The sequence below is a fragment of the Dioscorea cayenensis genome, chromosome 8 (assembly GCF_009730915.1).
Source record: "Dioscorea cayenensis subsp. rotundata cultivar TDr96_F1 chromosome 8, TDr96_F1_v2_PseudoChromosome.rev07_lg8_w22 25.fasta, whole genome shotgun sequence".
NCBI classification, from domain to species: Eukaryota; Viridiplantae; Streptophyta; class Magnoliopsida; order Dioscoreales; family Dioscoreaceae; genus Dioscorea; species Dioscorea cayenensis.
This window is the reverse complement of record NC_052478.1, coordinates 8,585,727-8,601,635: the sequence shown is the minus strand read 5'-3', so window position 1 is coordinate 8,601,635 and position 15,909 is coordinate 8,585,727. Positions and strand designations below refer to the sequence as shown.

At 30.9% G+C, this 15,909-nt stretch overlaps 1 protein-coding gene across 1 annotated transcript; it reads left to right on the top strand.

Annotated features, from left to right (window-relative positions):
• Window positions 1-880: 880 nt before the first annotated feature.
• LOC120266524 (zinc finger A20 and AN1 domain-containing stress-associated protein 11-like) lies at window positions 881-1,649 on the top strand. Its single transcript, XM_039274165.1, has one exon. It carries the CDS (start codon window positions 1,115-1,117, stop codon window positions 1,520-1,522), a length of 408 nt encoding a protein of 135 aa, XP_039130099.1. The 5' UTR covers window positions 881-1,114; the 3' UTR covers window positions 1,523-1,649.
• The last annotated feature ends 14,260 nt before the right edge of the window (window positions 1,650-15,909 follow it).

Sequence of the window (15,909 nt, the reverse complement as noted above, 5' to 3'; positions counted from 1 at the left end):
GTGGTTTTTTTACCTTACTTGTATTTAAGAGTTCCCGAAGATTTGAGATATGTCAAGCACAATGAAAATAATAAAAATGTAATTATCATCAATTTATTAATAAATAAATAACACGAGATCTGGATTGTATTGTATAAAGTATTCAGTGTTCTATGTGAAAAAGCATTATTATTTTTTCCTTAATCATTACGTGGCATAGGGAATTTATTTTTAAAGAGTTGTTAAGTATTGTAACTAGCGCATCCCTTCCTTCCGTACAAGATGATCTCGAGTAGGGTTAATAAATGAAAAAAACAACCCGATGAACACATTAAATTTCAATAATTTCTTTAAAACAGCTTTTATTTAATTCTTTTTATAAAAAGTTTCTAAAATTTTTATATATATTAACAATTAGATATTTTCTCCGGACTTTTTTAGTTATATCATTTTAGAGTTTTTTTAAAATTTTTTTAATTTCTCTATTTAAAAAATTTATAAAGTATTAAATATTATTTTTCAAATTTATCCCATATTTAATATATTTGTACGAATTTTAATAAATTTTATTCAACTACATATTTTATAAAATCATACTTTAAATAAAAATAATTATTTAAAATATTTTTTTATAAATTTTAAATTATTAACTAACTTTAACCACATTATGGATGTATACAAGATATGTCCGTGAGTTGAGATTTAAACTCGATCTCTGCACTCCTGAGTTACTAAAACATAAATACTCTACTTAAAAAAGCCCCTTATTTATACACAAAAATATCGTTGACTATATCAAAATTATATATATATATATATATATTTTCATTTTTAATATAATTAATGGATACATCCCAGGTGAGAAACGTGCATGTAATTTTGGGAGAACTCAAGGGGTTACATGAGAAAATTAAAAACACGCAATGGCAGGTTCGTGAATAAGAATCCGTACAATGGGTAGAATAGGAATTAAACATTGGAAAAAAAATCGAGGACCGCGTTCCAATTGTGCCCTCGTGCCGACCTCGTCCTCCTTTAAAACCGAAAGCTCCGAAGAGATCTCTCTCATCTCCACCCCCGAATTCCCCAAAACCCTAACCCTAGCCATAACCCCAGAGCTTATCATCCATCATCCATGGCGCAAAGAGAGAAGAAGGAGATGGAGCTCCAAGTGCCCGAGAACTGCCTTCCAGCCGCCGGATTCTCGTCTCCGACGTGCTCCGCTCGAGATCCACCCCGATCGGGACCGATCCAGCCGCAGGAGTCATCGGAAGGAGGGAAGAGGTTGAGATCAGATGAAGACAAGGAGAAGGAGGAGGTGGTGAAGCCGGCGTTGGTGCCGTCCAAAGCGGTGAGTCGGTGCGCGGGGTGTAGAAAAAGGGTGGGGTTGATGGGGTTCCGGTGCCGGTGCGGCGAGCTGTTTTGCGGCGATCACCGGTACTCCGATCGGCACGATTGCAGCTTCGATTACAAGGCGGCCGGCAAGGCGGCGATCGCCAGGGAGAATCCGGTTGTCAGGGCGGCGAAGATCGTTCGGATTTGAGAGGAAGTTTGGGGGTATTATGGGCAGAAGTGGAAGGTTCTAGAGGATGGATGGGGGGTATTATGGGAAGGATAAAAGTTTGTGGGGTTAGAATGGGAATGGGTTTGGGTGGAGAAATAGAGATAGAGTTTTTAAATTTCCAAAAAGAAATATTGTGGAAATATGTTTTTATTAATATAAAATTAGGAAATTCACGAAGATATTTTTTTTTCCTTTTTTTTTATTCGATGTTTGATTGTGGATGTATTTGTGTGGAAATATGGCAAGAAAAGGATAATTTAAGGGTTTTTTAAAAAAAAAATTAGAAAAGAAAAATTATTTTATTAGAATTATTTTATTTAAAAGTGGGCTTTTTTTTATATGTTAACAAAATCTCGAGGAGGTATTTGAGGGAAGTTTTCTTAATTGGTTTGGAATATAATAGTGAATTTATATTTTATAATTAATAATTAAGGTAGATTACTGGTTGTTGGGAAGTTTAAATATTGAGTTTTATTTATTCAATAATTTATTAGTAAAAAATTAATTTTTATTCTTAGTGTCAAGTGGTGTTTGGTTTGGAACACTTTGGTTTTTTGTTTTATTTAATTTTGATGAAAGTGACAATTGTTAAGGGGAGGGCATTCGACTGAGAATTAATCACCAAGTTTGCACTCTTTTAAATTGGGATGAAAATTTTGGGTTATGAACTAGCATCTACAGTAAGGGTGCGTTTGGTTCGGAAGTAGTCCACCGTGGTGGAAGTCTTGAAGTGCCACTTCGGCTGAAGTGAAAGTTTCAGTTGAAGTGTTGGGTTCCATGTGTTTGGTTGAAAGGAGAAGTGTCAAATCATTAACTACTTTTTTTGTTTAATTAGTGGAAGTTAAAATTTAGAAAATGATGGAAATGAACTTCTACTCATCACTTCATCATGTGAGATTACTGATTTTGTCATTTGTTGGATTGAGACTTTATAATTATTTTTAAATTATAATTTTTAAAAAAATATTTTTTTATAAACAATAAAAAAAATAATGAAATAATTAACAAAAAAACAATAACATATAAAAAAATAAAAAGATAAAAAAATTAAAAACAATAAAAAAAATATTTTTTTATAAACAATAAAAAAATTAATTAATTAAAAAAAGAAACAATAGCAGATAAAAAAATAAAAAGATAAAAAAATAATAAAATAAAAAGATAAAAAAATGATAAAAACGATAAAAGATAAAAAAAAGGATAAAAAAAATAAAAGATTAAAAAAATAAAAAATAAAAAATAAATCATAATAAAATAAAATAAATAAAATGGGTAAAATCACCCATGCATGAACTACGTGCTGAAAGTGAAACATCGAAAGTCCCCACTTTGGTTAAAAATTTTCCCAGCTCGAAAGAGTGAAGTGGAAGGTTTTGGAGTGGTCGACTCCCAGTACTTGACTCCACTTCGATTGAGACCAAAGCAAGTGGAGTGTCGCATCAACTCCCACTTCCGTCACTTCGGTCTCCACTTCGGCGAACCAAACACGCCCTAAGTGATTTGTTCATTATTATTTTTAATGAGTCTTTTAACTTAAGATTTTTTTTTTATTGTTTTGCATTCGTTTTCTGCAATTAGACTAAATACAATTAAATTTTGTCTCTAAACCAATCTTATATATTTGAGATTTAAAAAATTGTTCTTTTCGTATAAAGTGAAATTTTTTTTAACTATTTTATTGTTTGTCTTATTTTCAATTGAGTTCTTGTGGTTTGATGTTAATATTTTTGTATCTTTTAACAGTTTATAAAAAATTACCAAAACACTTAACCCTGCAATCATAAGTGGCATGACATTTAAAAACACATGAATTTATCTTTTTAAATGTCATATCAGCAAAGATTAATGAGATTAAGTGTTTTGACATTATTTTTATAAATAATTAAAATTAAAAAAAAATACTAAAATGTTAACAATCAAACTACATGTATTAAATTGGAAAAAAAGACGAACCACAAGTTAAGTTTAATATAATTTCCCCTTATATAAATATCATTTTTATCAATCACCAAATCATTTATTATTTTTTTACAAATTTATTCTTGTGTTCACTTCCATCTTGAGTTTGGATTATAAAAAACTCAGTGGCCGTAACATTAAATGAATCCTAGTTGAAAAAAATATATATATATATTAAATTAAATTTTTTTTATTTCTAATAAAAAATCATCTAATGACCATTGTAAATTTAGATTGAAATTAAAAGTTGCCTCAATGAAAAAAAAGAAAATAAGGTAAGCACTAAATATAGAGAAATATGGGCAAATAGATTAAGGGGCCGTTTGGTTCGTGTTAATGACATATTACCACGTAACGAGATTACCGTGATAATAGTGGAAATATTATATGGGTGGGAATATTACGGTAATTTAATATAACCATGTTTGGTTGGGAACTTTTATAACTTTGGTTTTCATGGTAATTAATTTGTTAAAATATAAAAAGTTATAAGATTACCACGGTAATCCAAGATAAACACTAAATTTGGTGGTAATAGAATTACCATTTTTTTGGTAATATTTATAAGTTGGTAATGTAATATTACCATACAGATTACTACTAATACAATGTCAAACGTGGTAATATTTTCAGATTACTACGTAACACATGGTAATCCTTCTACATTACTGTGAACCAAACAGCGCCTAAAAGTAAATTTAGAAAGTAAAAATAAAATTGCTATTAAATTTTGAAAATCAATTGACTTTTTTAATCCAATATATGTGGGTATTTGGAACATTTTTATAGTAATGACGTGAGTAGGTGACAGTTTGATTTATTTAATAGGACATGATAAAACATTTAATTTTCTTCTTAATAACTCATATCAAAAGCAGTGTTTCCTTGGAGCACCTTTTTTTATTTAATTTTTTTTTGTCTCTAAGCCAATCTCATATTTTTATAATTAATAAACAAAATTGATTAATTATTACCAAAAATCTAAATATTAATTAAAATTTGTATATTTATTTAATAATTTACACTACAAAACTTAAATTTATTCTTGGTCATATCAAAAGGGGTGCTTGGTTATTCTAATATTTAAAATTCTTTGCTTCTAAGCGAATCATTTTTTAAAAAAATTTAGGAAGTCTATTTATATTTGTATGCATGAAATATTATGCATTCAAGGCCCAAATAAAGTGCTTGTGTTGCATTAACACGTTTCACAAAGTTTCCATCAATGAATGCTCTGTGCTTCTCAAAGCCCATGCTCATATTTCCAATTCCAAAAATTCCAAACTCTTGTGTGTTATAAATAAATAAATAAATAAATAAATAAACTAGGTTAATAAATCTGTTGAGTCTCCACATTTTGTAATTATCCAAGTATGACACCCATACAAATAATTTTTATTGTATAAATAATATCCGAAAGTAAGAATATGTAACTTGACCATAACACTTTGAACAACATAACAAGTATAAACTTTGAAGACTATGGATTTATTGCACTAGATTACATAAGAGAGTTCAGCTAGTATTGATCTATATATAATCGTATTTTGATAAAAAAAATAATTTTTATTTTAAATTTTAAAATAGATCATTAGTTAAAATACTAGTTAGAATTAACATAGACTCAAATAATTATGTTATGTGCTATAATATTTTATTAAAAATAAAAATTTGATTTAAATTTAAACTAACCATTACAAGATGGAAAAATTATATTTGGATAAAACAAAACACAAAACAAATTTACCATGCTATAGACTTCTATAATTTGTTTCAGTGTTCTTGAAAATAAAATGAAATTAATTAATTCAACTTTATATAATTATAATGAACACCAATTAAAAATGTTCTGTTTCTATACCATGCAAAAATCCGTTAGTTTGGAGTGGCAAAATTGGTTTAATACTTTTAAAAAAATAAAAGTTTTTGGGGAAAAAAAATTAAAATATGGTATAATACTTTTATAAAATAAAATGATATATTCTTTTATATGTTAAGCCTATAACAAAAGTTACAATAATATTAAATCTATTTTATTCTTGTTTTTGGGCGTCTTTTGGGCCCATATTTTGTGGGCCAATTACAGCCCAGTGGGAAAAATAATCAATTATTTTTATTATTATCTATTAAGTACTTTATTGCTAAAAAATAATAGAAAGTAATATGAGTGATTAATTATTGAATCATTAATAGTTTTATTTATAAAATTTATCTTTTTATTCAAAATAAAATTCCAACAAAAAAGTAAAAAGAAAATTTTTTTTTTTTTAAAAAAAAGAGAGGAAATGTGATCTTTTTGTCAGTGGACATGGGCTTTGGATACTTCATCTCACAATGAATGCTTTATCCAAACAGATATTTCAAATACCCACTTGATTATTATTCCAACCCTCATAATTTTTTAATATGTTAACTCATTTTATTTTATTTTTATAAAATGACATATATATTATTATTTTGTTTTGGTAAATCTTGTGATTATGTATTCATGTGCAACCTCGAATATATAAATAAAACAAATTAATAATTAAGGTTGCTTTAAGCGGTAGAGTTTTGACTTGTTTAAATAAATAGTTTTGAATTCAAAGTTTTATGTACGTAAAAACACTGGTCAAGAAAAGAAAAATTTAATAAATTTTTAGTAGATTTACTAAATTAGTTTATAATTCATAGTTTATAAGAAACAATTGATTACAAAAAATTATGTTATTAATACTAGCATTTGCATATATATATATATATATACATTAATTGTTAGCATGATATATTTATATAGTCGTAATATTTCTGTGGTATCTTAGTATCTACATATGAGGCAATTAAAGAATGTATATGTACATCCTAGTGGTTAGGACTTTACTTTTTTTAAAAAATTCTACAATATATATATATATATATAAAAGATTTAATAAGGATTTTATGGCCCCTCAAATGTGATGATTTTGTATGAATCAATAAAGCCTAAACCCTAAATCATAAACCCTAAACTCTAAACTCTAAGCCAAAAAACCTAAATAGTAAACCCCAAATTTCCGGAGCAAATTCTTGGAGGGGCGGTTTGCGGTTTACTATTTAGAGTTTCGAGAGAGGGTTTTCGATTTAGCATTTACATATTTAGATAATAATAAAAATTATTTTTTTTAAAATAAAATAAAATTTTGATGTGACAATTTATGATTTGAAAAGATAAAATCTTAGGTGGTGTCACCGTTTAGTGAATATCATCACCACTAATAACAGTTTTTAACCTTCTTTTTTATATTAAATTAGTTTTTTAAATTATTTAACTTTAATTGTTTGTGATTTTGTGTCCTATCATAAATGATCTTTTTCCCCTTGTTAAATCACCTATATATGCCTTTTTATGGTGTGTAAAAAAGACTAGTGTGAAATTGTTAGTCATTCACTGTTAACTATTTTCAATAGAAATTAGTCATTTGAACATTGTTTTTCTCAAAATAAACACATTTTAGATGAAAAAAAAGCTATAATGCATAGTGAGTAACACTGCACCACCAATCATTGGTGGCATGATTCAAAAGTTTCATTTGACTATGTTTTTATTAATATTCACATAGCATAATATATAAATAAGAAAACTAAAATAAAGTCGAAGATAAGGAGTAATGTAGTGTTAAGGGAATCGTAAACATTTTTTATTATAAATTATTTAATACTTATCATATAAATTAATTTAAACTAAAATAAATAATTAATTTCAAATGCAAAAATATTTAATATTTATTTTTTTAAAAAATTAGCATTAAATTTAATTAACAAAAAAAATTTAAACATAAAATTGCATTACAAAATATTTAAATCAAAAAATATAAGATCATTAAAATTTTCACCCGTATATAGCATTAAACATTTAATATTAACCACATTATTTTTTATATGGAAACACCTAATTATTTACATTTATATATTTCATTAAAACATATTTATTTAATAAAATCTTAAATATTATTAATAAAATCATAATATAATATATTTTAAAAATTAGAATTCAAAATAAATATTTAAAATAATAAAGATATATGAATAAATGGCGGGTACTCTAATCCCGCGGACTTGGCAAGCTAACCACACAGACATGGTACCCTAACCTCGCAAGCCTGGTAAAAATATTTGATTTAAAAAACTGTTTAAATTTTTTTATAATTTAAAATCTTTTAAAAATTTGAAGTTGGTTAACATTTGAATTAAAAAAATTAAAAATTTATATTTTTAATCTAAAATTTAAAAAAATTAATTTTTTTAATTTATCAATAAAATAATTTAATAATATATTTTCAAAAATTATATATTAGAAAATATTTAAAATAATAAAATATATAAATAATAATAAATTATTATTTTAATATGTGTCCCCATGCTTTTATTTGAATTAAAAAAATAAGTTAAAAAAATATTAATGGACCCACTAATTGAGCGCTCAAGTTATTAAAAACGTGGCTCCGTGCTTTTGTTCTTTGCCTTGGGAATAAGTGTAAACAATGTGTTTTGCAAGATTTCAACTCACAACAAAAAAGTTAATGTGAGTTGAAACCCTGCAAAAGGGATTTAGTGATAAGTTGTTTCACATGTAAAAGATAAATTTACATTAAAACCAAACACCAAAAATTAAATTTTACATGTAAAACTACTTACATCACACCTACTTAATGTCAACCAAACAATCCCTTATTGAAAGAGAGGAGAAAAAGTTTTTTTGTTTTTAGTTAACATATCAAGATAATTCTTTAGGCAAAACTAGGAGGGAAGTCACGAATTGCAAGTGCTATTTTCAAGTCTGTCTTGAAATTTAACATTTGCTATAAAAATCGGTCCATGATTTGGGCCACTTTTCTCACATTCAAAATTTGCTGGAGGTAACTTTTATTTTTTAAATAATTCCTTCAACATTACTTTAAATTGCACTATAAAAACGATAGGTTTTTGATTTTCCACTTGTTAAAAATTTTAGCGGCAAGCAAATTTAATTATCATAATATTATAAACGAATATAAATGAAAAAACTAAGAATAATAAAGTAGAAGATTTTTTTTTTTAGGTTTTTTACATATAAAAAAAGTAATATGATTACTTTTAAACTACATGTTTTAAAAAAATTAACAAATTATTCCTAAAAAAAATCCAAATATAAACTCAAATAAAATATCCAAATAAAAACTCAGATTTTATTTTAAAAAAATAAAACTAACTAAAAAAATTATATATATATATATATATATATATATATATATATATATATATATATATATATATATATATATATATATATATATATATATAGTTAAAAAATAACATCAGATAATATAAATACAACATTTAAAACTAACAAACCTATTATTATTAAAGATTATTGCATAGATTCTTTCATTCTAAATATATATATATATAGAAAGATCTCAAAAGCTATAAAGATTTTTTAAAATAAAAAAATTTAAACTGTTTTATCACGGGTTAAATTTTACGTCAAATGATTCAAATAGGTTTTGACTTTTTAAATCTATATTAAAAACACCCTAACACATTTATTAAATTTATTGGTGTATAATGCATTGCCATTGAAATTCTTGACAATATTTTGTTCAATGTGTTTGCATGTGAATCAATGTATACTGCATGTATGAAAGCTAGTCTAAAGCCATTGATTTGAATGCAATTCCTTGCATTGAGAAAGAGCTTGTTGCACATGGGAAAAAAATAATAAATAAAGGAGAAAAAACCAGTCAGAGCATGTGGAAATAAACAAATATACAATTAGGGCATGTTTAGATAACCTAATATTATGCCATAATCTATACATTATGCCAGCATAATATAATATTTTGATAAAATTATGACATAATGGGTATTTAAGTACTTAAAAAACACTACAGAATTATGGCATAATGGGAGAAATATGACATAAAAAAATATGAGGTCCACTTAAGTATAGGACAATAGGTATAGTTCATATGTGTAATAAAAATATATTAAAGTATAACAATTTTTAATAATATTATAATACCTTAATTTTTTTCATTAAATTACTCATACCAGTATGAGTGTCAAAAATTTAAGTTATATATATATATATATATATATATATATATTCCACCCAGAGTGTGTGACTGTGTTTCTCTCATTTTCTCTCTTTCCAGCGATCTTGCGTCCCCAGCACCCTCGATTCCAGCGTCCAGCGTCTGCCTCTCCACCGGCGTTGTCCCTCCTCGGCCATCATCCGCACTGTCGGCCCGAATCCCGCCTTGTTACAGACCAGCAGAGCCATACCATATTTTGTTACAGAAGTAAAAAAGTAAATAAGAGGGAAATGAGTTTGATTCTGATGAAGCAAAGACGTTAAGGGCCCGCGTCAGGTTATTCAATACTAAGGAGCTGGAGGGCGTTTGGGTAATTGCACAGAAGAAGCATATCGGAATGGATGGCAATTTACATTAGTTGGCCCTGGTTCATAGTGAGGAAGGAAGGGTAAAACAACCATGTGACAGTGAGCAAATGACATAAGTTACCCTCTCAACAAGAGATTTGTTACATTGTGGTGGTGAGGGCAAGTGTGTCATTACAATGATCAGAAGAGAATACAATTACATATAACTAGGGATGCCAATAATACCCATACCCGACCCGACCCGAGTTTGACGGGTAAAACCCGATTTGACTGTGTTTGGTCGGGTTCGGTAAAACCCGACTTGCATGAAACGGGTGCAGGGTGCGGGTATGGGAATTCTAATACCCCGACCCTGCATCCCGAACCCGCACTCAATTCAAATTAAAATTACTAAAATATTTATATAATATATATATGTGTATATATATATATATATATATATATATATATATATATATATATATATATATATATATATATATATATACACTAATATGTTCTACAACTTAACAATTTAGGGTTTTTTATTTTTCCTCTTTGTTTGGTCTTGTAATTTTTATAATAATTTTATTTTTATTTTTATTTTATAAAAAAATTATAATTACTTTTTAAGTTACTATAAAAAAATAATATTTTTTTATTAAATTTTTTTAATATTGAGGGCGAGTGGTATACCCATGGTATCCAATTACCCGTCGGTGCAGGGTGTGGGTTTGGGTTTTTAAAACCCGTCCGGGTTCGGGTTCGTGTTCGGGTATATTAGAGTGGGGTACTGGCACGGGTATGGTAATACCCGCACCCGACCCGACCCGTTGCCATCCCTACATATAACCTAAGGTTATCTCCAGATTGAAATGAAGTATCAAGAAGCCACGCCCTTTCCTCTTCTTTCCTTTTCCTTTTTCAGCAGTGTCTTGGTTCCTATTGTAATTCAGATCATCGGGAGTTTTCCCCTGATCCGTAGGTTGAGAACTCCGGGAGTTTTCCCCTGATCTGTGGGTTGAGGTCATCGGAGTTTTCCCTTGATCTTACTTGTTAATTGTACTTGTTTTTTTCTCATCAATCAAGGTTATTTGCTGGTGTGGTATCTGGATTATTATATCTTGTAAAGCTACAGGATTTGGGCCTAGTTTTGCAGGGGAGATGCAATAATTGGTATCAGAGAGGTTAGATTATTGTGAAGGAAGAAGAGCGGGCAAGCTTGATGGAGACCAGAAATCAGGAGTTTAAGAAGGTTGAAGAGAATTTGAGGGGCTTCCTAAGAGAAACTGTCGAGAAGCAAGCAGAGAAACATGACAAAGATATGCAAGAGATGAGGGAGAAGCAAGATAGGGACATCAATGGGTTGCGTACCCTATTATTGAACTTACAGCCTGTGGGAAGTGATCCTGTTCCCAGTGCTTTCATAGGTCCTGTCAGAACAGAGAAAGAGTTATCTTATCTCAAATCCATCAGGCCAAAGTTAACAAAATTGGAGTTTCCAAGGTTCAATGGTGATCATATATATGATTGGTTGTTCAAATGCAAACAGTTCTTCGAGTTTGATGAAACCCCAGATGGTATCAAGGTTAAAATAGCTTCACTACATCTAGAAGGGGCTGCACTGCAGTGGCATCAGAATTACTTAAGAAATAGAGGTGGCGAGAATCCTCCCAGTTGGGAAGAATATATAACACAGCTAGACACTAGATTTGGCAATGAGTTACATTATGATCCTATGGAGGAATTGAAGGATCTGAGGCAAGTGTGGTCGGTCCATAGCGATTTGATCAAATTTGAAGAGCTCCTCAACAGAGTTGAACTCTCGAATGGCCACATTTTGAGTTTTTTTATGGGTGGGCTCAAGGGAGAAATCAAGGACACTATCAGATTGCTCATACCTACAAATTTACAAGAAGCTATCAGCTTGGCAAAAATACAGGAGATAGCCATAGAAAATGCTTTTAAAAGAGGGAAGCCTACTTTGAGAGTGGGAAGTATACCCTTGCTACCAACTCCCAAGAGACTTACTGAATCTAACTTAGCGGAAAGTACCAACAAAAATTTCAAAGGTGTGGGGGTCAGACCATTCAAGAAATTATCAAGTGGAGAGCTAGAGGAGAAAAGAAAGAAGGGGTTGTGCTACTGGTGTGATGAGAAGTACACTGCAGTCCACACTTGCAAGATGAAGAAGCTATATAGCTTGGAATTAGTAGGAGATGATGGAGCTGAAGAGGAAGAAGAAATTGACATTAAAGATTCAGAAGTGGAGGCAGAATCCAGTGAAGAAGCTTCAGCCATGATATCCATGAAGGCCCTGTCAGGTATACAAACCTTGGCAGACTATAATACTATGAGAGTGAGTGGGTCAGTTAAGGGTCACAAGGTACACATCTTGATTGATTCCGGAAGCACCCACAATTTCATTGATTTGTTCACAGCTAGACAATTGGGGTGTGAGATGACTGAACATTCCCCTATGACTGTGGTAGTAACTAATGGAGAGAAGATCAAATGTGATAAGGTATGTTCAGATCTGAACTGGAAGATGGAGGGGGTGGAATTCAAATCTGATCTCATGGTACTACCATTAGAAGGATGCCAAATGGTGCTGGGGATACAATGGTTAATCTTACTGGGATCCATTCTGTGGAATTTCAGTGAATTAAGGATGGAATTTAAGGTGAACAACAGAAAGGTGGTACTAAGAGGTTCTCCTCATCCAAGACTTCAGATGATGCAGTGCAAATCTTTAGAAAAATCACTGAAACTCCCTGCAGGAATGTGTAAGGCACAATTTTGTTCTCTGATGGTGATGAAGGAAGGAATGGATGCTAAGGAGGGCAATTACAACAAACATGAGGAATTATCTCAGGAATGTCAGGCACAGTTAGATGGCTTACTGTGTAAATATGAAGATGTCTTCCAGGAGATTGATGTATTGCCGCCTGTTAGATCTTGAGATCACAAAATTGTTTTGAAGGAGGGCACTGATCCGGTGAGTGTTAGACCCTACATGTATCCAGCATTTCAGAAAAATGTAATAGAAGGGTTAGTGACTGAGATGTTAGATAAGGGGTTAATTCGACCCAGTTCAAGCCCGTTTTCAGCACCTGTAGTTCTTGTTAAAAAGAAGGATAATAGTTGGCGTCTGTGTATTGATTACAGAGCTGTCAATGAGAAGACTGTGAGAGACAAGTTCCCTATTCCTTTGATTGAGGAGCTGTTAGATGAGCTACATGGGGCTGAGTTTTTCTCAAAGCTAGATCTTAGATCTGGTTATCACCAGATCAGGATGAATGAGTAAGACATTCAAAAGACAGCCTTTAGAACTCATGAGGGCCACTCTGAGTTCTTGGTGATGCCATTTGGGCTTACCAATGCTCCATCAACATTCCAAAGCCTCATGAATGAGATATTCAAACCATTTCTAAGAAAATTTGTACTGGTCTTCTTTGACGATATACTAGTATATAGTGCTGACTGGGAAACTCATTTAAGGCAGTTAGAAGTGGTGTTCTCAATATTGCAAACGAATAAGCTATTTGCCAAAAGAAACAAATGCACCTTTGCAGCCAGGAAAATTGACTACTTGGGTCACTCTATCAGTAAAGAAGGTGTTGAGATGAATGAAGAAAAAATTGCAGCAATTAACAATTGGCCGTGTCCTAAGAATATCAAGGAATTAAGGGGATTCTTGGGTCTAGCAGGCTATTATAGGAGATTTATCAAGGGCTATGGAATCCTCTCAAAACCCCTGACTGAATTGATGAAGAAGAACAATTTTCAGTGGAATCAATCTAGTGCACAAGCTTTCAGTAACTTGAAAAGGGTCATGAGCAGTGGTCCACTCTTGCAGTTGCCTAACTTTGATGCTGAGTTTATTGTAGAATCAGATGCTTGTGAAAAAGGTATTGGGGTTGTTTATATGCAAGGGGGGAAACCAACAACATATCTAAGTAAGACCCTATCAGATAGGCACAAATTATTGTCGATCTATGAAAAAGAAATGCTTGCCATAGTGATGGCTATATAGAAATGGAGGCCATACTTGTTGGGTAGACATTTTAAAATAAGGACTGATCATCAGTGTCTCAAATTCTTGCTACAACAAAGGATTTCTACCCCTAGTCAGCAAAAGTGGATGGCAAAACTCATGGGGTACGATTTTGAGATTATATATAAAAAGGGGGCAGATAATATTGCTGCTGATGCTCTTTCCAGAATTCCAATTTGTTGGGCTATTTCAACAGTCAGATCAGAAATCTGGGAATTAATCCATAAAAGCTGGCAGGAAGATTTTGAATTAGCAAATCTAATCCTTCAGTTACAACAACATCAAAAACCCAGACCTCATTATGAATGGGAGCATGGGCAACTTAAGAGGAAGGGAAGACTGGTCGTAGGGAACAGTCAGCCAGTCAGGTAGATGATTATTAAGGAATTTCATTCCAGTTCTGTAGGGGGGCACTCGGGTGTAGAAGTTACCAGGAGGAGAATTGGAGATCAATTCTACTGGGAAGGCCTCAAGAAAGATGTTAAAGCTTATGTACAACAATGTGAGGTATGTCAAAGGAGCAAATATGAAAATACAGCTCCAGCGGGGTTGCTGCAACCTTTACTCATTCCAGACAACATTTGGGAAGAAATTAGTATGGATTTTATATCAGGACTTCCCAATTCACAAGGGAAGGACACCATCTTGGTCGTTGTTGATAGACTAAGAAAATATGCACACTTTATAGCTCTTTCCCATCCATTTACAGCCTTGACAGTGGCCCAAAATTTCATGGATCAAATATATAGACTGCATGGTCTTCCAAAGTCAATTGTGAGTGACCGAGATCCCATATTTGTAAGCAACTTCTGGAAAGAGTTATTCAAATTACAGGGAGTTAAACTGAGCTACTCCACGACATATCACCACCAGTCTGATGGGCAAACGGAAAGGGTCAACAGATGTTTAGAGCAATACCTTCACTGCATGACAGGAGAAAAACCCAAAGACTGGCCTAAATGGCTACCATTAGCCGAATGGTGGTACAACAGCAGTTATCACATTTCCATAAAGGCGACACCATATGAAATTGTTTATGGCCGGGGACCTCCCATGCACATCCCATATAAATCAGCCACTTCTAATGTAGAATTACTGGACAGAAGCTTGTTAGCAAAAGAGAATGTGTTGAGGTCATTGAAACATAATCTTTGCAAGGCCCGCAATAAAATGAAACAATGAGCAAATAAAGGGAGAATCGATAGACAACTCCAAGCAGGTGATATGGTGTACATCAAATTGCAACCTTATAAGCAAACATCACTTGCAAGGAGACATAACCACAAACTCTCAGCTAAATATTTTGGCCCTTACATGGTGGAAGAAAAGATTGGAGAAGTGGCCTACAAGATTCAACTCTCATCCGGAGCAAAAATACACAATGTGTTTCATATGTCACAGTCAAAAAAGTAGGTGGGACCAATGTTTTTAAAACCGGACCGGATAGTGAACCGGTCTCATATTTGGGTCACGGGTCAGTCGGTTCAACCGGATGACCCGTTTTGGTCGGACCGGATGACGTCATAAATAAATAATTATCTTAAATATTATATATATATAGAATATATATATACATATAATAACAAACTTTATTATATTTTTAATCATAATTATCTTAAATATTTATTTTAATATCATTATGATTTTATCAAAATGGTTGAAGATTCAAATAATTAATCTAGATAAAGCAACAAATACAATTCCCTAAACCTTTTATTTCTTAATCTATTAATCATAAATGGATGATGATAACTACATAAATTAAACAACTAATTAAATTACTAATTATGTGAGGATGAAACAAGGCATGAAAAAAAAAATTCAAAACAAAACTAGAACTAAGTATGATTAATTTAATTCTCATATTTGATCATCATTACCATTAAAATAAAAGTATAAAAATAAAAATAAATCCTAAAATGATCTATACCTCTTAAACAATTTACAAGTCTCATACCTCTAAACTCCAAA

What these genes read in the sequence shown, in the direction of transcription:
- LOC120266524 (XM_039274165.1), top strand. Translation starts at nt 1,115, where the DNA reads ATGGCGCAAAGAGAGAAGAAGGAGATGGAGCTCCAAGTGCCCGAGAAC.